General features: G+C 38.0%; 1 protein-coding gene across 1 annotated transcript; it reads left to right on the top strand.

The window, feature by feature from the left end:
• Nucleotides 1-2055: 2055 nt before the first annotated feature.
• On the top strand, nucleotides 2056-26541 carry LOC149000034 (transmembrane protein, putative (DUF1218)). Its single transcript, XM_089140881.1, has 3 exons — nucleotides 2056-2307; nucleotides 9303-9505; nucleotides 25850-26541. The coding sequence occupies exons 1-3, from the start codon at nucleotides 2212-2214 to the stop codon at nucleotides 26172-26174; spliced, it is 624 nt and encodes a 207-aa protein (XP_088997007.1). The 5' UTR covers nucleotides 2056-2211; the 3' UTR covers nucleotides 26175-26541.
• The last annotated feature ends 82 nt before the right edge of the window (nucleotides 26542-26623 follow it).

Below are 26623 nucleotides of genomic sequence, written 5' to 3'. Positions count from 1 at the left end.
ATATATAATCATTGTGCATATTGTCAAGTTTTAATAGGTACACCAAAACAAAAATAATAGAAGCAATCAAATTCTTCAAACATAGATAAGCTCAAGGACACAATTAACTTCAAATGGACACCATGTAGTAGCTTAAAGGCTGGACTATTCTGCTACTATATTGTAATAACATTCACTAGGATATGGAAGAGTAAAAGAAGCAATAGGGTTAAGATTTAACAATGTAAGAAATCTCACAAGATGACTCATTAGTATTACCGCTAATAAGCAATGCTTTGTGCTCTCCCTAAACCATTCATTACAACAACACGTGCAGTTTACCAATCCTCGACCACAATTTGAAACAAGGCAACAATTAACAACAAAAACAACCAAAATCGATTGTCCTAACCATACTGGAGCAATAAGAGACTCACTCAAAAGCCGAGTGAGCGCCAAGGAGGCTCATGCACAGTTTGTAGAAGCTGTAGAATTGAGGGTTTGTAGAGCTTAGGGTCCACAGGACTAGCGGGCTAAGCTAAGGTTCGCAGGAAAGAAGAAGAGGACGGAGATCTCCACTTGTACGCATATAGGACGAAGGACAATTGCACACAATGATGATTGAAGCTTTGGTAATGGTGCATGATTAAGCTTGGTGATCGCAAAAGTGAGGTAGAAATCGAACATTAGTCGTTTTTATGTGATTCCATGGAATTACTTGTATATAAAGGCTTCATTTTTGTTATTTTTTATTTTTATTTTAAAGAGGTTTTTGTCGTTGAATCACCTAATCCTATGGAATCATATAGATTCCTAGACAAATTTGAACAAACTAGCTTTTTTAAATTGGAACCATGATTCTCATGATTCTAGATTCTGGGTTTCTATAGTTAGCCCCCCCCCTAGTTTTTCTAAAACGGCTCTGAGAGAAGAGCAAAGAAAAAGAAGGAAAATGGAATTTGGCGGCTTGGATCCGCGCCTCCCCGTCCGGGCGTGGTCCGCGGGTTGTGGGGCGGCGGTCGGCGCCGCCGATGGCGTTGTGTGACCGATGGGTTCGTGCGCTCCGTTTGCTCGTGTGGTGTTCGGGGGGCTGCTTTGTGTGGTGTTCCTTTCTGCTGTTGTCCGGCGGGGGTGTTCTCCTTGTTGTCCCTGGTGTCCTTTCTCGGCTGAGTTGACCTTCATAACAAGGACAACTAGTTTTTTGGCTGAATGACGGCATCCTTCCCGCTTAATCGAGGAAAGATGAGAGAAGAGCAAAGAAATAAGGAAGGAAAGATGAAAGAATATACATAGAGAAATTTTAGGAATTCATGAATTAGTTTTGGAATTTAACAATCTTAATTGTAAATTCAGATAATTATCAAGAATGACATTTTTAACTATTGTCTTTATCTTTAAAAGTTATTTATAATATATATAAATTAAATATGATATTTCACATGTGTGAAGAGGAAAAAAAAGAAAAAGAAAAACAAAAATACTAGAATTTCCAAAAAGAACCAGTGTGCTTGTTGTTTAGTTTGGGATGTAAAAATGTAAACATAATAATATAAATTTTAATATATATGAATCAAATAATGATATTTCACTTGTTAAAAAAAATAAAATAAATAAACAAAGGTAATAAGTTAAATTTTCAAAAAGATCTTGTGTGGTTGTTGTAGAGTTTGAGACATAAAAATATAAAAATAATAATATAAATTTTAGAATTATGAATATTATACTTTCTAAACTTAGGAGGGTGTATATTAATTATCTCTAAAACTAGGACAAACACGTCCAGCGCATGCAAAATGCTCATCTTGAATTAAAATGTTGTTCTATAATTAAAATTTTGTTCTACTAAAAAACAATTAAAATTTTGTTTTCACCTAAAAAAGAAAATTAGAATTTTGTGCATCCTGATGACCGCAATGGCCTGAGGTGAATGGTCAGTTTCGTGTCCCAACAAATTTTATTTGTTTATTTATATTTTTTTTCTGAAATCGTGAGTATCCAATAATTATTAATTCTTAGTGAACGAATGACTCATAATTAATAAGCTATCCTTTTTGTTTTAGTTTTATAGGATCGAAATTCCAGTCTTGCCATCACCTTGTGGCTTTTGAAACTTTTATTGTCTTAGTTTTCATCGTTCCGGAAGCAACGGCCACTCACCAGCATCATTAAGCACCTGAAGCTGATTCAGTAAAGTAAGAGTAAAGTAAGAGGAAAGGTGGGTTCGGAGTAGAGATGGAGAGAAAGGTTTTACAGCTTTGTATTGCTGTGGGTTTTCTAGGAATCCTAGCAGCTGCTTTGGGTTTTGCAGCAGAAGGCACAAGAATCAAGGTACTGTTTCTGAGCTTCTTTTTGGTAGATTTATATAAAATCAGTTCTCTGCTTAAGTGGGTTACCTTGGAATGATTTATTTGGTCGTTTACATTACCTTTTGGTTAGATTTATGCAGAACCAGTTTCTCTGCTTTGTTGGTTTTGTTTGGAATGATTTTTTGGTAGTTCAGTTTGCACACGATCACAATGATCCTTTGTAGAGCCCTTTTAAGTGGTATCTAAGTCGTGGTTCTGTGATTTTGAGTCCTTTCCTGCCTTCTTGTTCTCGATAAATTGTTGATTTTCACGACACTAATGAGTGAAAAATATGTACGTGCTATCTCTGTACTTGATCATTTCCCCCTAGTTGATTTTCATGACAGTAACGAGTGAAAAACCCCTTTTAGTCAGGCTTTTGTTGTGAATCCAAGATCTTAGATCATAGGATGATGTTAAAATATATCATGGTTCTGCACTGCCCGCTTTGTTCATGTCCTTGATTCAGGCTTTCTGGAATATGTTTCCAAATTCTCTCACACTGTATTTATATTTACGTTTTAATTCAGATGTTCAGTTTTTTTTTCTTTCTTTCTTTTCCCTGTGCAATTAGTCCAACTAGCTTCTAATTTGGTTCGTAGAAATCAAGCCATTACTCAACATTTCTCAGATGAGTTAACATGCAATGATCCAATGGTGACCTAAACTAATATTACTTTGCATTTAGCACTTACTATTTGGTTCCGACATGATTGCTCAATGTTCCTGATAATTTGGAAGCTTCTTGTCACTCAGGTTGGGGGACAGCAGTAAAACTCATGGTGGTTTAAAGGGGGAATCTAATAATTATTTATTGTCCAATTCAGGTTGGTTAGTGGTAAGGCATTAGGTTAATGTGGATGGAATTCATGACCCTATTTGACATATGAATGATATGCAATTGGAACTGTTAAGATTTTTTTTTCTTTTCTTTTTAAGTAGAGGTTTGGTTTATTATGGGTGCTAAGCTGGCTTTTCCTTTATGGACTGGAGTGGGGGCTTTGAAGGGGTTTTTCATTGTGTTATTGTTGGTGCTATTGGTGTCGGTCTTCTCTCCCAGATCAGATTTGGAAATCTTTTTTAGAAGAATGATAGAAATTATTAACTGGTAAGGTAGACAGTCAATTTAATTTTATTGGAGCTAGTTGAATTGAGTTTTCAACGTACTTAACTGAAAAATAAATCTGTAAGTTGCAGTTCTATTTTCAGAGGAAAGAGAGGGTGAGAGTTACCATAACTGACTGCCTTGTAGGGATAAATAGGGGGTGAAATGAGAGGGGAGGTATCAGTCATATTGTGAGGGTTTATGGAGCAGCCATTGGCTGAGGGCAGCATGTTGCTGTAGGGGGTGACTGGCACCATCATAACCAGATTTTCCTTCATATTTTACTTGTTTTTATAATAGTTCTCATATTCAATTAGTGGGTTCTTATCAGCATGTCTTATTTTGAAGCATGGAAAATATGTATTAATTTTTAGAAAGGATGACAAATAGACATTTGAGACTGCACAGCCATGTTACTCTGCCTCATCTGTTTATTATTTAACCAGGCCACCCACCAGTTCATTTGGTTCCCTTAGTTATTAATTCACACCTTGACAAAGCTGAGCTTTGACAAAAATCAGCTACTCAATTGATATATCAAGGAAAGTATTCATAATTACATGTTATACTATAAAAAAAGTAGGTTAATCTCTCTCTAAGGGTTCAAAGTGGGATCAGTTTGGACATCAATTGTCCTGACCTGCTTGACCAACGTGGTCTTGTATCATAAATTCACAGATAACTTCATCATCTGAGAGAGCTACATCAGACTCTGGGATAATGTCTTGTCTCTGGGCTGCTGTAGCCTGTAAGTGCATGGTTGGTACCACTGTGAACTGAAAATGAGTTCCCGGTCAAATAAATGAGCATGATAGGATCGTCTTTCATCTGTGCTCCATATTCCTTATCAGTAGCGTAACAGAAATAAAATTAAAATAACCAAAAGGAACTGAGAAGAAGAAGAGAAGAGATGGAGAAGAGAATGAAGAGAATAGAGAGATGGGAGAGTTGCACAAGATGCAGCAGCTCTCCCCCATGATCCTTTATATGGAGCTGGGAATAGAATCCCAGAATATTACATGATATGGAAAGAAATCAACTCCGCATTATTGGTCAATCTATAATCTATGATAGGTTACTTTCATTCTAGGTACAGGATTAAATAGTAAAGAGTAAAAGCAAAGTTAAAACAGCGATGCTTAGACCAAGTTTACATGACCCAGTGCGCCCCACGATACACAAGGCCATACGCTATCATAATTCTTTTAACAGGTAGTAGTAAGATCGAAAAGGTAATGTACTGGAGGTTATCTTTCGCTATGATGTACACTATCGCAGACTGAACCCACAACGGATAATTAGAGCTCCCTTTGAGCTTCGTTAGTGGAAGTGATTTGAACATTCACATAGTCTGTAGTAAGGCTAGAGGACTTGGTCTCAGCCACAGATAAATCCAAGCCATGGGCATCAGCTGTAGTACCACCATAAGCAGTAGTAGGTTCACTCAAGGCAGCCCAAAAAGAACTATAAACCACACAACATGGAGGGCAAAACAATTCCCTCAGATAAAATCGATAACCATTCAAGGTTTTGAAAGGACCAAAATAACTTGGTCAGGTTGTGACTGATAATATGAGCACAGAGATACAATATAGAGGTAAAGACTGAGACTAGCAGTTGGCAGTAGATCAATCTTTATTCATCAAAGAGCAGCAGATTGCCATAAACCAAAAGATCATTTTTCAGGGTTTGGAGAGAGAAGCAAGTAATCAATGTCACCTGGTCAGAAGATGTATATATCTTGAAGACTATTGAGAAGCGACATAAATTACCGTCAACCAATCCCAAATCCCCCCCCAAAAAAAAAAAAAAAAAAAAAAAAAAAGCAGCGACAAGCACCCGAGACAGCATCAATTATGGCAGGTTTTCCTTGTGAAACTCTTTTTTTTTTTTTTCTTCCCCCAGTAAAGGTTGGAAATTGTTTCTTTCTCCTCAAGTTTTTCAAATAAGCAACTGTTTGACATTATGTAGGTAGAATAACAATGGTCCATTAACGAGGGATAACTATTACATGATAGCAGGTACTCAAATGGGTGACTGCTCCCAACATGTTTTGAAATAAAAAGGGAGATGAAGGAACTAAATCTGGTTCCAGGAACTCTGATACAGTGATACCATGTTAGACGACCTGGATCTTGCAGCCAGATTAGATAATAGAGAAATTGAGACAAGTAGCCGAGTGGAGGAGGCTATCTATGGCTAGAGTAGAATACCTAGTTACAAGCTTCTCTCTCATTATATATCGTCTCCAAAGTGAGAAAGAGTACAACGGATAGAAATGTCCCTAGAAACTCAACGGTGAGGGAGAGCTTGGTTTAGGGGTTAAGACCTATTTGGATTTATGGAAGTCAACCTTGGAGTCAGAAGGTTTAACAATAAGTAGAACGAAGACGGAGTATATGTATGGTGTGGTGTGGAACTTTTGTCACACCAGGATAGAGAATTAGTTGGTGAGAATTGATGACAGAGAGAATTTGCAAAGTGATATTTTTAAGTACCTTGACTCAATCATAGAAAGAAAAAAAAAAGTGATATAACGGATGATGTTTCACAAAAAATTAAAGATGGATGGAGTGGAAACTGGAGGGGTGCTTTTGGAGTGTTCTGTGGTCAATGTATTCCTTTAAAAGAAATGGAAATTTTGTAGGATAGTCATGCAATTGACTATGATATGGTGCAAAACATTAGCTAGCTAAGAAGTATCATAAGGTAAAAGAGTGTAGCAGAGCTGTGTTGAGATGGATGAGTGCAAAAACTAGGATAAAGTAAGAAATGATCATATTAGGGCCATTTTTGGAGTAAAGCCAATAAATGGCAAGCTACTAGAAAGTTGTTTGAGGTGGCATGACCATGTTCAATGGGGGTCGTTGGATGCTCTAGTATGAAGGAGTAATCTGATTCAGATTGAACTAAAGATCCAGGGGCAGGCATAAGATGACTATATGAGAAGTGCTGAGGAAAGACATGCATAAACTTTATTATCAAGAGACCCAAAATAGAGCTGATTGGAGGGCAAGGATGCTGTAGCTGACCCCATTAGTTGGAATAAGGTTGAGTTGTTATTTTTGAAAGGTAAATGATGATGTATGGCTTCTAATAGGTCATTCTAATGAACAGGACACCTTATTATGACCAAACATTCTCTCTCCCCCGCTCTCTTTTTCTCTTTTCTAGGGTTGGAGACTAGTCGTTCTTTGTTGTGCTATTAGTGGGCCAAGAATCTTTAATTTGTCCCATTCATTCCCTTTTAAGGACATCGATTGATTTTGGGAAAGACATTCAAGCCTTGAATAATAGCATCTCATGAACTAGCATTTTGCAATCGCCTTGTGAAGGATAAAAGATCTTGATTCAATTCTCCATCACTCCACTGGCGTAGCATAGTAATCAAAGCGTCACCTAGACGTCCTGGCTTCTTGGTTGCTTAGGCAGGTGCCTTTCTGTGTTGTTTGTTTTGGATCCTCCCCAATGCCATGATCACCTTGCCCCACCTTGATAACTATGTGCTACACCCACAGAGACATCGTGTCTCTGCAACCCACTATCCCTCATCTCATACTTCTCTGTATCTTCGTTTCTCACCATTTGCAACTACTGCCCCTAGTATCTTTCCCATCTAAGCAAGACCAGTGACCTCTGTATTTGACATACACCAAAGAAAGATGTGGTTGATGCTTTGATGCTTTTGAGGGATATACTGATGAGAGAACTGGAAGAGGTGGGGGTGGAGAACAAGAAGATGAAGAAGAAGCAGAGAAATCTATGAATGAGTCAAATGACTTTGGAAAAGCTGAAATTCCTAGTAATAAGATGGATGGTTTAACTGAACTTGAACCCCAGAGTTTTGGTTTTTTATTTTTTAACCTGGAGCATCGTACAGTATCAGGAAGCTACGCCCACTGCTGCCCCATTCCTGCTCTTCACTAACTCTGGCTCCGATAGATTTGGCCCCAGCACTGATGCCTACTACATATTGTTTGGCTACCTCTACTCTCACTGCCATGTTATCTTTGTCTCTTGTTCTCTCTCCAGCCCCGGCTTGAGAATGTTTAGTGCTGAAGAAGCAGCTCCTAGGAACCCACAGGGAAGATTCAAGCCAATTTATGAAGGTCCCTTTTTTTGGGTAAAAGAGGTATTTCCTGGAGATGCTTGAATCCTTTCCTATATGGTTACATATGAACTTCCTGAGCCAATGAACTCCACTTTCTGATGGTTAAAAAACTATCGTTGAATATTTTATAGTCTGAGTTGGCTTCCTTTCCTCCTAGCATTCGCTCGCCTCCTGCAGCACCACTTTCTCATGCTGATTCTTTTCAAGAGAGCCTGCTGAGATGATTCCTTTGTGTGTTCATGGTTAAGGCAATAAAGTATCAGTCGGGACTTACTAGACTAAACTCCTTTCTTGAACAGAATCTTGTCACATTGAACCAAGAACTGAGGAATTGAAATGGATTCACATTATTATAATAATTGATGCCTGCAAACAATTCAAATAAAGTCTGATGAACATCCTTCTTTTGAAGATTAGTCAAACTTGATTTGAGTCAAAATGAGATACTGCTGCTTCTCTTATGAGTGTTTTGCTAGTTGAGGTACTGATTAGCATTAGTCTTTGGTGTGTAACTTCCTAGGAAGGAATTATTAGGCAACTCGGATCCTGTTCTGACTGAAGATATAGCCTCCGAATCTCTATTCCGGATCCTCCAAACCTCATTACCAGGGCTCATCCTACCATCCATCTAGGTAAGCTTGACATGAGCACCACATCCCTCTCTCATATCACCTTTTTTTTTTTTTTTTTTTTTTTTGAAATTTTGAATTTTTGGTTTCCCTAAATCCCTAAAAAAAGGGAAAAGAAACTCCATATCTTCCAATTTAGCCATCCAAATCCAATCAAACTTGGAGAATTCCTACATTGCAAACTCTAGAAACTACTGAGGTTCTTCAATTTCCATACATACATCATCATTTACGTTCCTCCAACTTTTGTCCTCATCTGACCACATGATCTCTAGAGCCGAGTCTCCACCCTGCCATCATTTGTGACAACTTTTTCTACAGATTACCCATCTGATCCCTAACTTGAGAACCTCTTTAGCCCTTCATTATCACACCGTCTAAATCCGATACCAGCATTTATCCCAGGGATCTCTTTTGAGATCTTTCTATTTCTATCTTAGAGATGCCCAAACCAAAATTTCAAGAACTCTTTCTTGGATCCATTTGAGTTTGTACATCATAGAAGATCTGGCTAGCTGGGCTTCATTCATTTTCAGCTTCATCAGGCGTCTTGACTCTATACTATGGTTTTTCTGTTATTTTGGAAGTTTAAATAGAAATAGGGTCCATAAACAATACAAAACAACTGTAAAATTCTTTCTGCGTCACAAACAAAATAAAAATAATACTAGGGAAATAGAAAACAAAGAAGAGAGCATCAATATGCAATCCTTTTGCTGGTATTCCCACGCATGTTGATAGTAAATTTTGTAAGGTAGTGCTAGTCAAACAGTTTGCTATATTTTTCCAAGGAAGTGTATCAAGGTAAATTTTATTTTGGCAGCTCTTTACCAGGAACATGGAAATGTTAGCATGCTTAGTACACTATGGATACCCCAACCTGAAACTAAGATAAGATTTAGTAAAATTAAAATTACGGTAGAAAAGGTTAGGGAAACTGTAATCACCTTTTCTTCTAATTCTTTACAGCTTTTGTTAACAAACCAAGTCAGTTGTAACATTAAATACATAATACATCAGTATGTCAGAACTCAATCCTTTTTTAGCAGACATAGTTCAGTGGTTTCTCGTTTTCATATAGAATCTGTTCTGTAATTGTGCATTTGCCTGATCCATTATGTTCTATATCTCAGGGTTCTCAGGTAGTGTCAACTGCTCCAGATACATGTACATACCCAAGGAGTCCAGCCTTAGGCCTTGGTTTGGGGGCAGCGGTAGCTCTAATGATTGCCCAAGTAATTATTAATGTTGCAGCTGGGTGCATTTGTTGCAAAGGAAACACAGAGTCTTCGAACTCTAATTGGACATTGGCTCTGGTTTACTTTGTTGTGTCCTGGTAATTTTCAATTATTATTTACATTTTTTTCCCCCATTTTTTTCATTCTTTGTTTTTGAATGATGAAAGTAATATAGTGATAAAAAAAGGGGGAAGATTAGACTCTATGTGTCCTTTGTAGCAGGCATGCACATGAATGAGCTAGTGTACTTCTACACAGGAACTCAGGAAGAGATAAAGTAGGACAGGATGAAAAGAAGATATGAAAGCACATAAGAGGGGGAGGGGTGGATGATCGCACAACCATGCTATGCAATTGTTGTTAAGAAGATTTTGTGTAGAAGTGATTTTGTATTACCTCTTCATGTGTATATATAATACAATCAAACAAAGAATAAAATAAATGTGGCATACTGTACATATGGAAATAAATTATTTGCAACGGTCATATTATCCAAAGATCTCCAATGGTCATATTCTCCAAAGATCTCCAACGGTCATATTATGGCTAATACTCCCCTCTTAAGTTGGAGAGTGAATATCAAGAACTCCCAACTTGTCCTTGAGGAATAGAAAAGAATCTTTGCCAAGGGATTTGGTGAAAGTATCAGCAATTTGGGTAGAACTAGAAGTGTGGACGGTACGGATGAGGCCAGAGCGTATCTTATCCCGGATGACATGACAATCAATTTCAATATGTTTGGTATGCTCGTGAAACACAGGATTAGCGGCAATGTGGATGGCCACTTGATTGTCATAGAAAAGAGGGATTGGTTGCTTCAAATGAACACCAAAATCTTAAAGGAGCGAAGTTAACCAATTAGCTCGCAAGTGGCCATTGCTATGGCTCGATATTCTGCCTCGGCAGAGGATCAAAGGATCGAGAAATTGTCTGTTGTTTCTTGGTCTTCCAAGAGATAGGGCTAGAACAAAGAAAAACACAGCAACCGGTGGTGGAGCGGCGAGTCATGGGACAACTGGCCCAATCAGAGTCGCAAAAAGCACGATGTGATAAGGTGCTATTAGCTGGAAGTAAAATACCTTGACCAAGTGAGCTGTGAAGGTATCGGAGAAGGCGAGTTGCAGCGTCCATACGTAGTTTGCGAGGTTGGTGCATAAACTGGCTAAGAATGTTGACAGTGTGCATAATATCCGTACGAGTGATGGTGAGATAAATCAATCGTCCAATTAAACGACGATAAGATGCCGGTTCAGGAAGGATATCACCATTGGAGTCTGTAAGCTTGAGATTTTGTTCCATTGGAAATGAAGTTAGGTGAGCATCGGTGAGGCCGACATCCGATAATATATCCAAAGTGTATTTTCTTTGATTGAGGAAAATACTTTTTTGGGAGCGAGCCAATTCAAGACCAAGAAAATATTTCATGGGCCCAAGATCTTTGATACGAAATTGTTGGTGAAGGAAACCTTTTAAGGTGGAAATTGCTAAAGTGTCAGAACCAGTAATAAGGATGTCATCCACATATACTAAGACAAAGATGGTTGAATTCCCGGGGCCCTTAGAAAAAAAGGGAATAATCTGCAGTCGATTGAATGAAGCCCACACTCATTAAGGCAGTAGAAAATTTGGCGAACCAATTACGAGAAGCCTGCTTTAAACCATAGAGAGATTTGTGGAGGCGACAAACAACACTCTCCCCCTTACGATGATAACCAGGAGGTAGAGTCATACTTCTTCTTCAAGATCACCATGTAAGAAGACGTTATTAACCTAAGTTGGTGAAGTGACCAATTTTTAATGGAGGCAAGAGCGAGCAAGACTCGTACAGTAACTAGTTTGGCTACAGGAGCAAAAGTCTCATGAAAATCAACACCTTCAGTTTGGGTGTACCCCTTGGCCACCAAACGTGCTTTGTACTGTTCAATAGAACCATCAAAGTGTCGTTTAATTTTGTAGACCCATTTACAGCCAATGGCTTTCTTTTGAGGCGACAAAAGAACAAGTAACCAAATGTTATTGGTTTCAAGAGCCTCAATCTCTGACTGCATGGCATCTTTCCAGTCAAGTGACAACATTGCTTTGGCAAAGCTAGTGGGCTATTCAGAGAGGAAAGAGACCTGATAAACTTAAGATGAGAAGGTGATACATATTTATAAGATATAGAAGAATCAAGAGGAAGAAGTTTACCGGCATCCGAAGAAGATGATGTGGCGCGAGTAGCTGAGCATATGTAGTCATTCAAATGGGAGGGGGATGATGCGACCGGGTGGAGCGACGTGGCAACAACACAACTGGAGGTGGGGAAGGGTTGTGTGGTGGGGTTGGCGAGTCCAGTGGTGGAGATGGGAAAACTAGGTTGGTTGGGATGGAGGAGGATTCAAAATCAGGAACTGGAATAGGGAGGGTAGGGTTAATAGATGAAGGGGAAGTCTCTAGGTGGTAAGGAAAAATATGTTCAATAAAAACAATGTCTCTACTTGTGAGAAGTGAGATAAAAAATTTTATAATAGTTTTGAGCAAAAGGGTACCCAATGAAAATTCTTGGAGAAGCACGGGGGTCAAATTTGTGCTTAATGGTGGAATGGTTGTGTCCATAGCGCAAACAACCAAAAAGTACGAAGATGAGCATATGTGGGGGTTTTATTAAAAAGAAGTTCAAAAGAAGTTTTCTCTTTTAATAGTTTGGTAGGCAACCTATTAATAATGTGTGGCCGTAAGCATGCAATCACCCCAAAAATCTTGTGGAAGTTTGGCTTGAAATAAAAAGGCCTGACCAACATTGAGTAGGTGCCGGTGTTTGCGTTCAACAACACCATTTTGTTGTGGGGTGTCAACACAACTATGTTCATGGATAACTCCATGGTTGGAAAAAAATGAGGTGGTGGAGTGATTAAAAAATTCACGTGCATTATCAGTGCGAATTTTTTTTTATTTGAAAATTGACTTGAGTTTTGACCGTTGCAAAAAAATCATGCAAATAAGACCAAGCGTCAGATTTGAAGTTCATTAGAAAAACCCATGTATAACGAGAATAGTCATCCACAATAGTCAAAGAATATTTAACACCACATATAGAAGGAATATAATAAGGACCCCAAACATCGCAATGTATTAAATCAAAAGAAGATGAAGTGGATATGGAGCTAGATGGGAAAGGTAGTCGGGTTTGTTTTGCCAAAGGGCAAATAGTGCAAACACATGTATTAGAAATTGAAATGCAAGAATTAAAACGTGATAAAGAATTAATAATGTTGCGAGATGGGTGGCCTAAGCGCCAATGCCACACATCAAAGGAGTGAGAATGAGTGGACGAGGCTGCAATAATGGAGGGAAGCAACTCCAAATAATATAAGTCATTATGCTCTTTACCCAATCCAATCATCTTCTTCATTGGTAAGTCCTGAAAGACACAATAATGAGGAAAAGATGTTACTGAACAATTGAGAGCTTTAGTGATTTGACTAACGGATAATAAATTAAAACGGAATGAAGGAACATATAAGACATCATTAAGAGAGATGGAAGGGTTGGGGTGCAAATCCCTAAATGGGACACATGGGTTGTTTCGCCATTGGGTAATGTAATTGGAGATGTATAAGGAACCACCGTATCAATGTTAAAGAAATGAAACTTAGAAGCCATATGAAAATTTGCCCCAGAATCAATAACCCATAGAGAAGGGGAATTACCTGCAACATTTGCTAAAGGAGTGGGATTAATCGATTCGATCAATGCCAATAATTGATAATACTGCGCTGAAGTAAAGGAGGGGGCAGAATTTGTTCTTGGATTGATGGCTGCAAAGGATCGAGCAGAGAGTCCAGGTGATGTTGATTTAATGTGTGTATTGTTGCTCTTGGGGAGGATAACTGTGTTTTTTAAAACAACGGAAATCCGAATGTCCGTCCATGCCACAAAAAGCACAGTGATACATATGCTTCTTACAATTTTTAGAATGTGTACGAGGAGCAGTAGCTGCAAGGGTAGATTAATGCAATGATGGATTCGGTAACTCATGGAGGGAGCGATGACGCTCTTCTTGCAATAGAAGAGAATAAGCACGATTGATGTTAGGCAAGGGTTCCATCAAAGAAGTTGACTCCGAACAGAAGAATAAGAATCATTGAGGTAAAAATTCAAGTAAGCGATCTTGTTGTTGAAGATCAGTGTGTTTTGAAAAGAGACCACAAGTGCAGGGCGGGAACGAGTTGTATGAGTCCACTTCGTCCCAAAAACCCTTGAGAATAGTATAATAAGATATGCCAAAGAAGAGGTTCCTTGACGATGATTATAAATGCTATGCCGGATCTCAAAAATTCAAGGAGCATTTTTTTGTGAAAAACGATCACGAAGATTATCCCAAACCTCATGGGCAGTAGAGATGTAGAGAATGCTATTAGCAATATTAGGTGAGAGAGCATTTAGCAACCAAAAAAGGATCATGCTGTTGCATCGTGTCCATGCTTGAAACTTCAAAGAATCAGTAGCGGGTTTAGGCAAGGAGCCATCGATAAAGGAAAGCTTATGTTTGGCCTCAAGAGCCATCCGCATCGCACGATTCCAAGTGGGATAATTGTCGCCACGTAAAAGCTGCATGACGAGTATAGCACCAGGATTATCCGAATGATGTAGAAAATATGAAGAAGAACCATCAAAGTGGATGGAAACAACATTATTGGAAGCAACAGCAGTAGTAGTAAGAGCATTAAGAGACGGATCCGTCATTGTAAAGGCAGCGGAAAGAAAACAACAACGTAGGGATCGTTTACTGCTCTTGAAAAAAAAAATTAGCTTCACTTGAAGAGGTGTAGATCGTCCTAAGATACCATGTTAAGAAGATTTTGTGTAGAAGTGATTTTGTATTACCTCTTCATGTGTATATATAATACAATCAAACACAATAAAATAAATGTGACATACTGTACGTAAGGAAATAAATTATTTGCAATGGTCATATTATCCAAAGATCTCCAACGGTCATATTCTCCAAAGATCTCCAACGGTCATATTATGGCTAATAATTGTACCTCCACGGTAGCAATAAATAAAAACCAAAATTCAATTCATCAAGTCATGGCTTAACTGAGCAATGACATCTATATTTATAGCCACATTGGTTGACATAGTTTCGGGCTCAAACTAGAACTCCAATTCAAAACTAACCCCAAAATAGATTCCTATACTAAAAAGGAAATGCCTAACCTCAATTCTTAACCTATAAGGTAACCTAAATTGACTGGGAAAGTGAAATAATAAATGAAATAGATCAAAGGCCAAATACATATATGATCCAATCCTAAATTTTTCTAAGGAAAGAAGCCCAATTTGGTGATGATTCTCCATCAAGGGATGTAGTGGAAGATATTAGTTATTTCTTAGTAGACAATTGTTGCATTTCAGTTTTTCACCATGACTCTCTTTGAGAAACTTGCTTAAATCTACATTTTATTTGACTTGCATAGTTGTTAAGGCGTCGCCTTGGTGTCTGGGTGCCTTCGGAGCGCCTCAAATCGGCGTCGCCTTATTTTTAGGCAATAAGGTGACCACCTTAGGGTATGAGGTGTCGCCTCATGTGCCTCGGACACCTTATACCTTAAGGCATTCGCTTTTTTTTTTTCTTTTTTCTTTTCTTTTTTAAATCATATGAAAGATGCCAAATTGAAGGCATATATTGAATTACTTATTAGATTCCGATAGTAAAGTATCTATTGTTTGAACCTATATGCATATTTATAATGACGCTACATGTGATCAAATGTTAAAAATAAATTTAAAAAAAAAAAAATCAAAAGAGAATAAGTTCTTGATTCGAGTCTCACACTCTCATTCTAATCCTAATCTCTTTCTCTCTTCCTCTCTTCTTCTCTTCCATTCCCGTGACGACACTCCGGCAAGCAGTGGCCAACGACAGACGACTTCTTCTCTTGGTTTCTTCGCGCGACTTTTTATTTAGGACCTACTATGTGTGGTTTGTAGTATGTTGGATGACTTGAGGTAGGCTAATATTAGTTTTTTTTTTTATTATATAAGATATGATAGATTTATAATGAATTAGAGTGAATGAGATGTACACTAAAAATTTCACTGAAAACTCCTCAATCGCCTTAAAAGCGCCTCGAAGGGCGCCTCGTCGACTCATCGCCTCAACTAGCTTAAACCTCCTCGTATCGCCTCGTCGCCGTGACAACTATGCTGACTTGTGGACTAAGAAACTTTATAACTTGCATCGAAGCATCAGTCTTTGTCAAACTCAAGTTTTTTATTTTTGGTTTAGATCACAAAGCCATCTTGTAAGTAGGTTGTGTTTTGTTTTTGTTTTTAACTACTTTTGGTTATTTTTCTTATACCAAACTTCATTGCTAGAGGAAGTAATTGGTTTTTGCTTGTAGGATAGAAGGTGGAAAATTGATCTGGCTGTTGTCACCCTCCTAGTTATTAAGGATGCCAAACATTTATGGACTTTTCCATTTCCGATATTGATGTAGGAGAAACCCTAGAAACTAGGGGACCTACAAAGTCGGCTACTAGACTCTTAGAATTAAACACCTATTCTTGACAGATAGTAAAGAAAGGAATTTGCAACACTTGAAATCTGATTAATCATGCATGTAAGATAGCTAAAGTAGAGAAATAAACACAATAAGTCTTATTGGTAAGCACAACTAAACAAGAATCAATAGGGAAACAAGGGGATGGGGATCTTAGCACCATAACACTAAATTGAATGCAAGGGAATTAAGAAACTTAAAGAAAAATAGAGCTGTCCTAATCAATATCAGATTTCTAACAAGGAATTCAACAATTAACAATGTAAAGGGAGTCTTGGGAAGTTTTTGTTTTAAACAAAATTACTACCAAGGAATAAATGAGAAATATTTTGGGAGAGATAATGTTACCTGCTGATCCTGGCTGCAAAACAGGGGTTAAAAAGTATCTAGGAACAGAAATAAGAGAAAGAAAAAATATTTTGAAGTAGTGGTGAATCCTAGGAAAGGAGAAAAAAAATATTTTGAAGTAAAGGCGTATCCTAGGAAAGAGAGTAGGTGATAAGAGAGAGGGAGAGAAAGAAAAGAAACAAAGAGAAGGGAAGGGAGACTAACAAAAGACAACTAGACTGCCGTACAAGGAAAAGAGGGAAGGAAAAAGAAAAAAAGAAAAAAAAAGAAACCGTGGGGTTTGGGGAAGAAGAAGAAGATTTCCAGGAAAGAAACTAGGTCTTTTTTTGAAGAAAAAAAGAGTAGATCTTTGTAGAGGAGAGCAAGGGGAATTTTTCTAGTGGGAAACAAGGGTGAAAGGGGGAGAGAGAGATTACTTGAAGAGAGGGGGAAGTGCTGGTTCCGCCAGGAGAGAGAGAGAGAGAGAGAGAAGCAATGTGAGTTCTTTTTTTTTTAAATTCTTTCATTCATCGATCTTCCAAAAACAAATTCCATACAAGCTTTAAATAAAAAAATTGATTCCTCACAACCCTACATGTTTAATTCCCAAAATAACCCAACTTAAGTTGTAAATATAACCCAAACTCAAAATAATTCAAAATTGGGCCAAAATAAACTCTAGGCCTAGTCCATAGAGACTCAAACATGAAATTAAAATATTTCAATAGTAAACTACTACCCAACCCACTAAGACCAAGGAAAATAACATGACAAACTGCCTATGAGCAGTGTTTCTCATTGAACCATAGGATCCTAGCAATTTGATAACCTCTGAACTCATCATCGTTCCACATAGATGCTGTCGTGGGATGATCTCTACGTCGGCGTCGCCGGTAAACTCGGAACTGCTCATTGATGCCCTCATTAGATATTCAAAATTGTGTTGCAGATTGGAGCCATTCAATTTATTAGAGAGAGTAATTGAAAGCTATTTTAGACAAGAAACCACTAATAGGAGAACCAATTTGATTTTATGCCAATAAGATTTATAGTGAAAGCTATTTACCTTATTATGATTTATGAAACTTATGGAAGGGTACAGTGAGCGTAAGAAATATCTCCATATGATCTTTGTCAACCTAGAAAAAGTCTATGATAGAGTTCTTAGAGGGTGAACTTAGCAAGTACTAAAGACAGGAAGGGTTTTTAAGTAAATTTGTTGACATAGTAAAGGATATTTGTAATGGTTCTATGACAAGTATAAGGATGGTGGGGGAGACTAGGTGCCAAATTCTTTATTACAATTGGGTTACATCAAGGATCAGCTTTAAGCCTATATTTATTTGCACTTATAATGGATGATTTAACCAAAGACATTTAAGATGAGGTTCTTTGGTGTATACTTTTCATTGATGATATTGTTTTGGTATATGAGACATAAGTGGGGATTGATACCAAGTTGGAGTTATGGATTGTAACTTTGGAATCAAAAGATTTCAAACTAAGTAGAAAGATTACTGATTATCTAGTAGTGTGTAACTTTGGTTGTGATCAGATGGATGATGAGGTGGTGAAACTTGATGAGAAGGAGATTCCGCAAAGCAACTAGTTAAGGTACCTGGTCAATCACAAATAGAGAAGGTGATATAAAGGATGATGTTTCCTATAGAATTAAAATAGGGTGGATGGAGTGGAAACATGCATCATGGGTTATGTGTGATAAATGTATTCTTTTAAAGCTCAAAAGGAAAATTCTATAGGATTGTCATATGACCAAGTGTGATGTATGGTGCAAAGTGCTGGGTTGTTAAGAATCATCATATAAATAAACTCAAAGTAGCAAAAATGAGGATGCTAAGATGAATGAGTGGCAAAATTAGGAAAGATAAAGTAAGGAATGATCGTATTAAAGCTGATCTGGGAGTAGCTTCAATAAATGATAAGCTACAAGAAAGTCGGTTGAGGTGGTATGGCACGTTTAGTGTAGGCTTCAAAATGCTCCTATAAGGTGGAGTGATTAATCCATATTGAAGGAACTAAAATAGCTACAACGGGTGTAAAATAACCTCAAGAGAAGTGGCGAGAAAGGATATGTGTCATAAATCTAAAACATCATGCACACACAATGGAGACAAGGATCTAACATGGTTCATGCTCTCTCAAAGAGTGAAAAAGGCTACATCCACAGCTAAATCTCTCAAATTCTTCTTGTTCTTCTTGGAAGAGGAAATGCGTTATTTATGGAGAAAGATACAACCTTGTTACTATATTTAGATAGCCCCAAGAGGAAGCACTCCCACCTACAATATTTAAACAATATTGACAGAGATTCCTGCTAAGAATAGAGAGCTCAATCACGCAAACACTCCCCCTCAAGTTGAAGTGAAGACTTCATCTGAGGTCAACTTGATTAAGAAATTCTGAGACACTTTTTGGTAAGAGCCTTGGTGAAGATAGCTGCTAGCTGATCTTCACTATAAACGTAGGGAGTCTTAATAGTGTTTGTCTTATACCTTTTCTCTTACAAAGAGAAAATCTACTTATATGTGCTAGTTCTGTTCAGAAAAATTGGATTTGAAGCAATGTGAGTAGCTGTTTGGTTGTCACAAAACAATTTTGTAGAACTAGTCGACAGTTGACATTCCAGTGCCCATAACAACAGTCGCAACCTCATTATTTCATTAGTTGTATATACCATAGCTTGATTTTCAGCTTCTGCAACTTGAACAAGCCACAACATTTTGTTTTTTTGTTGTTCCAAGTCACAATGTTCCCACCAGCGAACGTACAAAATCCAGTAGTAGACTTCTTCTCTAAAGGGTTTTCAGCCCAATTAACATCTGCATAACCAACAATCTTGGTGTGACCGTGATTCTTCATCAAAATTCCTCTTCCTAAATTGGCTCATATAACTGACAGAATAGGCAGTATCAGACCTCGTTATAGTCAAATAAATCAACTTCTCTACCAACAGTTGATATCGTCTGCTATCTTGTAACGTGGTATAATTTAAGGCAAACTTAACCAGTATAATCCGTGGGCACATTTGTTCCTAACTTGCCAGTCTCTTTTTAGTAAATCCAAGCATATTTTCATTGAGACAAGTAATCGCTTCTTAGAGCTTGCAACCTCAGTAGCCAGAGAATATCTTAGTTTGCTTAGTCTTTGATATCGAACTCATGATTTAGGTGTTATTTTAGAGTCTCAATTCCAAGGTGGTCATTGCTTGTGATGACAATGTCATCAATATAGACAAGGACAATCACCATAGCTTTGCTACCTTTTCTGAGAAATAGACAAGAGTCAGATATACCTTTTTAAAACTGAATTTAGTGGCACTAAACTAAGCCTTCCATATCAAGCCTGTGGTGACTGTTGAGTCCATATATAAGCTTTGTTGAGTTTGCAAACCAATCCATCTTGATTTTCTAAAGCATGACAAGGGGAGATCCATATATACCTCTTCTTCTAAATCTCATGAAGGAATGTGTTTTAGTGTCCATCCACAATTGACTACGATTGATATAAGAACACAAACATTATTCATCTTTCTGACAAGGCCAAATGTCTCCTTGTAATCAACACCATATGTTTGGGTATATCCTTTGGAGACAAATCTTGCCTTGTATCAACTCCATCATTATTATATTTGATTTTATAAATCCATTGACACTCAACAGAACACTCGCCATCTGGCAATTGAACAACTTCGGAAGTGTGATTCCGGTCAAGGGCTTATAACTCATCATTCTTAGCTTTAACCCAAACTGCCATTCTTTTTGGCTTCCAAAAAGTTACTTGGTTCTTTGTTAGAGTTAACAGTAGACAAAAGACTTTAAGAACTTACGAGAAATATGATCATAACTCACACAATCTTGAATAGGATATTGCATGATATGGTAGGTGGAAAAATCCTTAAGACGACTTGAGGGCTTGGGACTCACTCAAAACCAAAAAGAATTGTAGGAGCAATGGGAGCATTAACTAGAGATGTAGTGATAGTTTCAATAATAGTTTCATTGATATTACCATTTTTAATGGTTGTTGTATACTTGTATTACCATTATCATCGTCATTCTCAGTAGTTGGAAGAGGGGAGGGACAGGTGCCAATTCATCAACATTTGAGTTGCAATCAATTGAATGGTTCTTCCCTGGAATTTGGTGCATGTCAAGGAGGAACATATGTTTCTCATTAAATGTAACATCATGGGATATGTGAAAACGATTGGCATTGAGATCATAGCATTTTTTTTGGATGATTAAGATCATAGCATTTAAAATCCTTTTGATAGAGAATAGCCAACAAAGATGCACTTGTGAGTATGAGGACAAAGTTTCCCTCATTTTGGGAGTGAACAGGATAGATACACCCAATACTTGAAGGTGAGAATTATCAATCTTCCTATGATAATGCTCTTGCACTGAGGACTTGTAATTAAGGATTGATGAGGTAGCAACTTACGAGGACAGTATCAGCCCAATATGGCGTAGGAACATGTCCAGAGAAAAGGACATGAGCTACTTCCAATAGATGGTGATTCTGGCGTTCGGTTACTCCATTTTGTTTAGGAGTGCTAAGAAAAGAAGTTTGATGTAGTGCACCCAAGCTGTGAAGAAATAACTGAAACTGGTGATTAGCATATTCTGACCCAATATCAATGCATAAAAGCTTGATATTAGAATCGAATTAAGTTTGCACTATAGAAATCACGAAACACAACTAGAACTTCACTTTTGGATTTAAGCAGGTAGAGCCATGTACATCTAGTTTTGTCATCAATAAAAGTGATAAAATATTTGTAATCACCCGTGGAAACAATAGGTGCACTCCAAATGTCTGAATGTACTAAAGCAAACAACTCAGCTGGTGTTCACAACTGCTAGAGTCATGAGATAATGATGAGTCAAAAGCATGGAACACCCAATCAGAGGGATGCCCTATGCGAAGAATGCCATAGCCGAGAGAGATCACCAATACTTTTCCTAGCAGCCAATGCCTCATGAAGGAAATCTAAGACCTAAAATCCATTTCAAAGTTGTCCTTCACCAGTTGTCTTCTTGGTGACACGATCTTGAAAAACCGCTTTTGTGGGAGTGGAAATGACATTGCAGTTCCATTCTTTAGTGCACTTGATAGGAGATGGTAAATTGGAAGTTAATGATGGCACCAGGATTGAAATCTTGGTTTATGAGGTCAACATTTCAACCATCTCGGTTGAAACTTGGGAATTTTTCCAGGACAACTTGATTGATTGTTTCAGCCCTTTTTTGATGGTTTTTCATCTGGATTTTTGCATACAACCTATTTAAGGCATAAAGAACACAATGTCACATGTATTTGCTTAAAAAAGCCTATGAAGAAATTTCATTCAAGTGGTAGTAATATATTTGAGAGGTTCCATAAATACAAAGACTTGTAAAATTGAACAAATTACATAAGTACTTTAATTTTTGATACGAATGCAATAGCCTCAAAGTAAATAACCAAAAAGAAACTTAGGCTAACGTCTTCACTCAATTCCAAGTTGAGTTCCTAAGTGGATCCGTCCCACGAGACCCATAGTACTAGTTATTTGATCCACTACTCTAAATAGTACAGGATTCCATGTCATGGTCTTAAGATATTTATTCATGTAGTCTGATACTGTGAATCCACTGGTGTCATCATTAACATAAACTAGATATCCCAGCCTAAATACTGCAAGAGGAGGATGATGACCTAGCTCAACTGGGTGTGATGGATATCCAAAGATTGAGTCCACAAATGATGCACCTAATCCTGACCCATTTCCATACCCATATGCAGACATATTAATAGCATCAGTAGATGATCCCCCACATCCAACAACTCCACTATATACTCTATAAGGACTATAACGATGGAGCAAGCAGCAAATTAGGTGAAGGAAGACAAAAGATTGATGATTTTTTAGTCAAAAAGAGGTTGGAAGATGCAAAAATGGCAAAAAATGGGAAAAATCTCCGAAGTTTAGATCGTCAGCACCTGCGAGTTCTGCAGAACTCGATGATATTTGGGACTTTTAAACTGTGTTTTGCAGGAAAAATTTTGCCCCCTGATTTCATCTCGGTTGGGCAAAAAGCTGAATTTTGGTGGTTTTGACCAGAGTTTGGACTATGGATTATGGCACAAACAGTGCACTAGAATTAGTAGAAAAAATCTGAAGTTGGTCATGCCTTCTGTTGGCACGTGTACTCCATTGGCAATTGTTATTTGAGGACATGAATTAGCAGATGTGAGTGTAGACAGAAGATGAGATGAACTACACATATGATTAGTTGCACCTAAAACTGTAAGAAAGCAATTATTGTAGAGCATAGAGAGAGTATGGACATCATCAGATGATTTAGCTCCGTTAACTTTGTAGCATCTTTGCAATTGTGTTTTATAGCCCTGGGTAGTGTTGGCTGTTTGCTTCTTTTATGTAAATATATGGGTATAATGATTATTTAGTACTCAAAAGGAGATTCATGCTTAGTCAGACTTGGAAACAAATACTTAAGTAATTTTCTATGGAAACAAATACTTAAGTAATTTTCTATGGAAACAAATACTTAAAAGTAATTTTCTATCTTATGAATGCATATACCCAGATTATGGTTTTGGGTGCTTAAGCATTAAACTAGCTCGTGCAATTTTTTGGATTCTTTTTTATCTTCTCAAATCAAGAATGTCAAGTATGATGACTGTTAATTCAGCCGCTGGGGATACATGATATCTGAATCATAGATTCGTCAGTTATAATACTTGGGAACGACCTCTCCATGAAGCTGGGGTAAGGGGTTGTATGGTAACCATTCTGTGCCAAAATTCCCACTTCAGCACAGAATCCATTTTTTATGCTTCTGTGCTGAAGTGGGCAAATTTGGCACAGAATCATTGCCATAATCTTGTATGGTAACTGATAGACCTCTCATAACTAAGGTGTACAAGCGTAAAAATAAAGAGAAGAGAATACTATCACTTCCGGTGGCTGAAGAAGACAAAAACAATGAAGGGACAGCTGGCGACATTCTATTGGATAACAATCATTACTCTGCTCTCAGCAGTGCTGCAGAAGAGACAGGCCACGTGGCAGGGGATGATTGGGAAGGCATGTAAGAGTTTGTTAGAACAATTAGGGGGAAAAAGAGAAGGAACAAGCGAGGCTTGTGGGAGAGGGAAGACCTCTCAGAGGAGCTCTGTTCTGTGGGAGTTATTCTGGTTATCTGTTGAGTCTTTTACCTTGTTATTTATATCAGTTTAAGTAGTAGATAGTAGAATCAACTTGTATTCCTAGTATTGTCAATTCAGATATTACTAAAGGAATACAGCTACTGTTCTTGGTTGTTCTATTTAAACTATAGTGTTACTGTTAACCTTGAATTGCATTCAGCAACTAGAAGAGTATTTGGTTCAGTCCTTGGTATGGATTAATGAAGTTACAGCGAGGTTCTATCAGTAACCTACAGCTGGGCACGTTTCTTTGGCCCATCTTGGCACAGAATCTTGTATGGTATGTACTAATTCTGTGCCAAAATAGGTACATTTTTTTAATAAAATATTTAATAAATCCACCTACCCTAATTTCTAGCTACAAAGAACGAAATACTTTTATTTTTTGTCATTTTCTTTCCACTCTTCTCGTTTGAGCACAATTTTAAAACTCTCCTGGAAGTAAAACCAGCTTTTGCAATTACTGACAGGGAAGAGGTAGGGATGATTACAAATTTGCAATTGCACCATGAACAGATCTTTTATTGATACTTGGTTCACTGGCCAGGCAAAATTGATATGAATGCTCTGTAGCCTATAGGTGAGCAGACTGAACAGTAATACCAACCTACTGGGAAATCACATAAATGCAACAACGACAACACCAGAAATTAAAATCTGGATATGAACGTGAGAACTGATACCAAGTAAAATACATAGTTCAATCTGAAGTAAAATACAGAAAATGTGATTTGAAGAAAATCATGGAAACATTCAAAGAATGATGCACATCTCATCCACAGAACTAAATTTTGGGGGGTTAAATTATTTTCCTTTTCAAATTTTTCGCCTTTGTTGTAAAGTGTACAACAATTCATCACCACCACCTGAACCAGAAGTAAATTGCTGCTTTCTAACATTAACACTAGAACACCTTAGCCGTAATAGCCATGTCCAAAATAGTCGTAAAAGGGGGAGAAAAAAACCAAAAGAAATTACTGTACTACACCTTCCAATTTCTCAAATGTTTTGTTTTGCTCAGAAACAATCTGCCTAACAACATAGACAATTGGTAGAGGAGAATCACAGGCAAGAAAACGCAGAAGGAAGCCATCAGAACAAGGGAGACCACCATAGATTTTTCCAGTCTCAGGGTGTATAAAGATCTAGAATTTACTAGCTTCCCTACACAAAATATAGAGAAAAAGTGCAAGAACAATATGAACTGCTCAAAGCTTAACATGTGCAAAAAAAAATAAAAACTAGAACAGTTGCAGAGATAGGGCAAACACCGATAACCTCCACTCACATTGAACGAAGATGAAGAACTGGGTTGCAGACGGCTTCGGCTTGCAGAGACAGGGATCCGAGTGACACAAGAGGGCTTCGGCTTGCAGAGACGAGAGAGTTGCAGAGACAGGGATCCACGATCGGTTGCACAGACACTTCGAAACAGAGAGAGGCTGCAGAGATGCTTCCAAACGATGAGAGATTGAGAGAGTTGGGAGAGATGAGAGAGACGAGAGAGAATGATGCGAGTCTTGGGAGAGTTGTGAGAGATGAGGGAGACGAGAGAGATCCGAGAGGTAGAACTAGGGCAAGATATGACCGTTGCAATGTCGATTGTAGAGAGATGAGAGTGCAGAGAGACGTTAAGGAGAATGGCAGATAAAGCTTTTTAGGGTTATCGATGAAATTACATCGATAACCCTAAGTACTGTCAACGAGACCCAGTGTGCCCCGCATTTTACAAAGAATCACTTCTGTGCCAGAGAAGCTCCGTTTGACACAAGGAAAAAGTGTGCCCATTGCCTGGTTCGGCACACATTTGCTGAACCAGCACAGAAAATCCGAACCGGTTTACCATACAAGATTCTGGTCACTTCTGTGCCAAAACGGGCAAATGGCACAGAATAAGTGTGCCAGAATCGTTACCATACAACCCTAAGCTGCCTACTTCTGCCCCTCCCAGACCCTTCAGCGGTGGGAGTCTGCCTTGTCCACTCAGATGCTCTATTGCTGATAATTCTTTTTGTTTCTTGTGTACCATTCTGTAAGTTTTGTTGATGTTACGAGTTCTTCAATGGATCTGTATACATCCTAAGCATACTATTTACTTTGTTTCGTTCCACTAGTTAAGGTAAGTTACAGTTATTCGTTTGACATTTCTATTGCTTTAGATGGGTCATCGTATATGATTTTTACATGGTTGGATGTCCTTTTGTACAATTATTATTATGTGAAAGAAGAGTAGATATCCTGCTGGCCAGAGATGAGATAATATTTATATTTCATCAAAGTATTTGCGAATTTATCTTGTATGATGCAAATGAGTAGGCTTTCATCATGCAGGTTCACATTTGTCATAGCATTTCTCTTGTTACTGACGGGAGCTGCACTGAATGATCAGCATGGTGAAGAGAGCATGTACTTTCGTGACTACTGCTATGTGGTAAAACCAGGGGTATTTGCAGGAGGAGCCATACTGTCCCTTTCATGTGTTACACTTGGAATCCTCTATTATATCCAATTATCATCAGCTGAGAACAGAACGCAATGGGGTGATACTCAAAACAGTAATCAACAAGGCATCGTGATGGGACAACCGCAAATCCCAAGCAATCAACCACCAGTCTTTGTGCCTGAAGACACGTATAGAAGGCAGCATTTTCCTTGAGTTGCTTTATTTGCATAATTGTCCCCCCCCCCCCATCGCAGAAAATCCTATTGCAAGCTCCTAGTCATAGCTCGTCATACAGTGATATCTGGATCCATCTTCTCAAATACTCACTCCAAGCTTTCTGCTCTCTGGGACTGCGAAAGTCACCTGTTTTCATTTTGTTGTAGGGATAAGAAATTGGGTAGTCTGTTGCTCTAGTTAGGTAGACAATGTAGAGATGCAGAGAAAATATTATGGGCGTCCTTGCAATCGAAAATTCTGTTCATTGTTGTCACTGATTTGGTTTCTTGTAATGTCCATCTCTGTACTCAACATACAACACTATTTGAAATGCTTATCAATATGAGCTTCGTCTTCTTCTAAATCACTGAATTTGAACTGCCTAGTGTTACATCAACTAGGATACTAACATGTATCCAACCTGTAACTTCCTTTTTTCAGACTTG

The sequence above is a fragment of the Hakea prostrata genome, chromosome 11, assembly GCF_041222555.1.
Source record: "Hakea prostrata isolate BN-2017 chromosome 11, UWA_Hpros_2, whole genome shotgun sequence".
Lineage (NCBI taxonomy): Eukaryota > Viridiplantae > Streptophyta > Magnoliopsida > Proteales > Proteaceae > Hakea > Hakea prostrata.
This window is presented reverse-complemented; position numbering and strand designations above follow the sequence as displayed.

Coding starts and splice junctions, on each gene's coding strand:
- LOC149000034 (XM_089140881.1), top strand. CDS start 2,212: ATGGAGAGAAAGGTTTTACAGCTTTGTATTGCTGTGGGTTTTCTAGGA. Junction 2,308..9,302: donor CAGAAGGCACAAGAATCAAG/GTACTGTTTCTG, acceptor TCTATATCTCAG/GGTTCTCAGGTAGTGTCAAC. Junction 9,506..25,849: donor GTTTACTTTGTTGTGTCCTG/GTAATTTTCAAT, acceptor TTCATCATGCAG/GTTCACATTTGTCATAGCAT.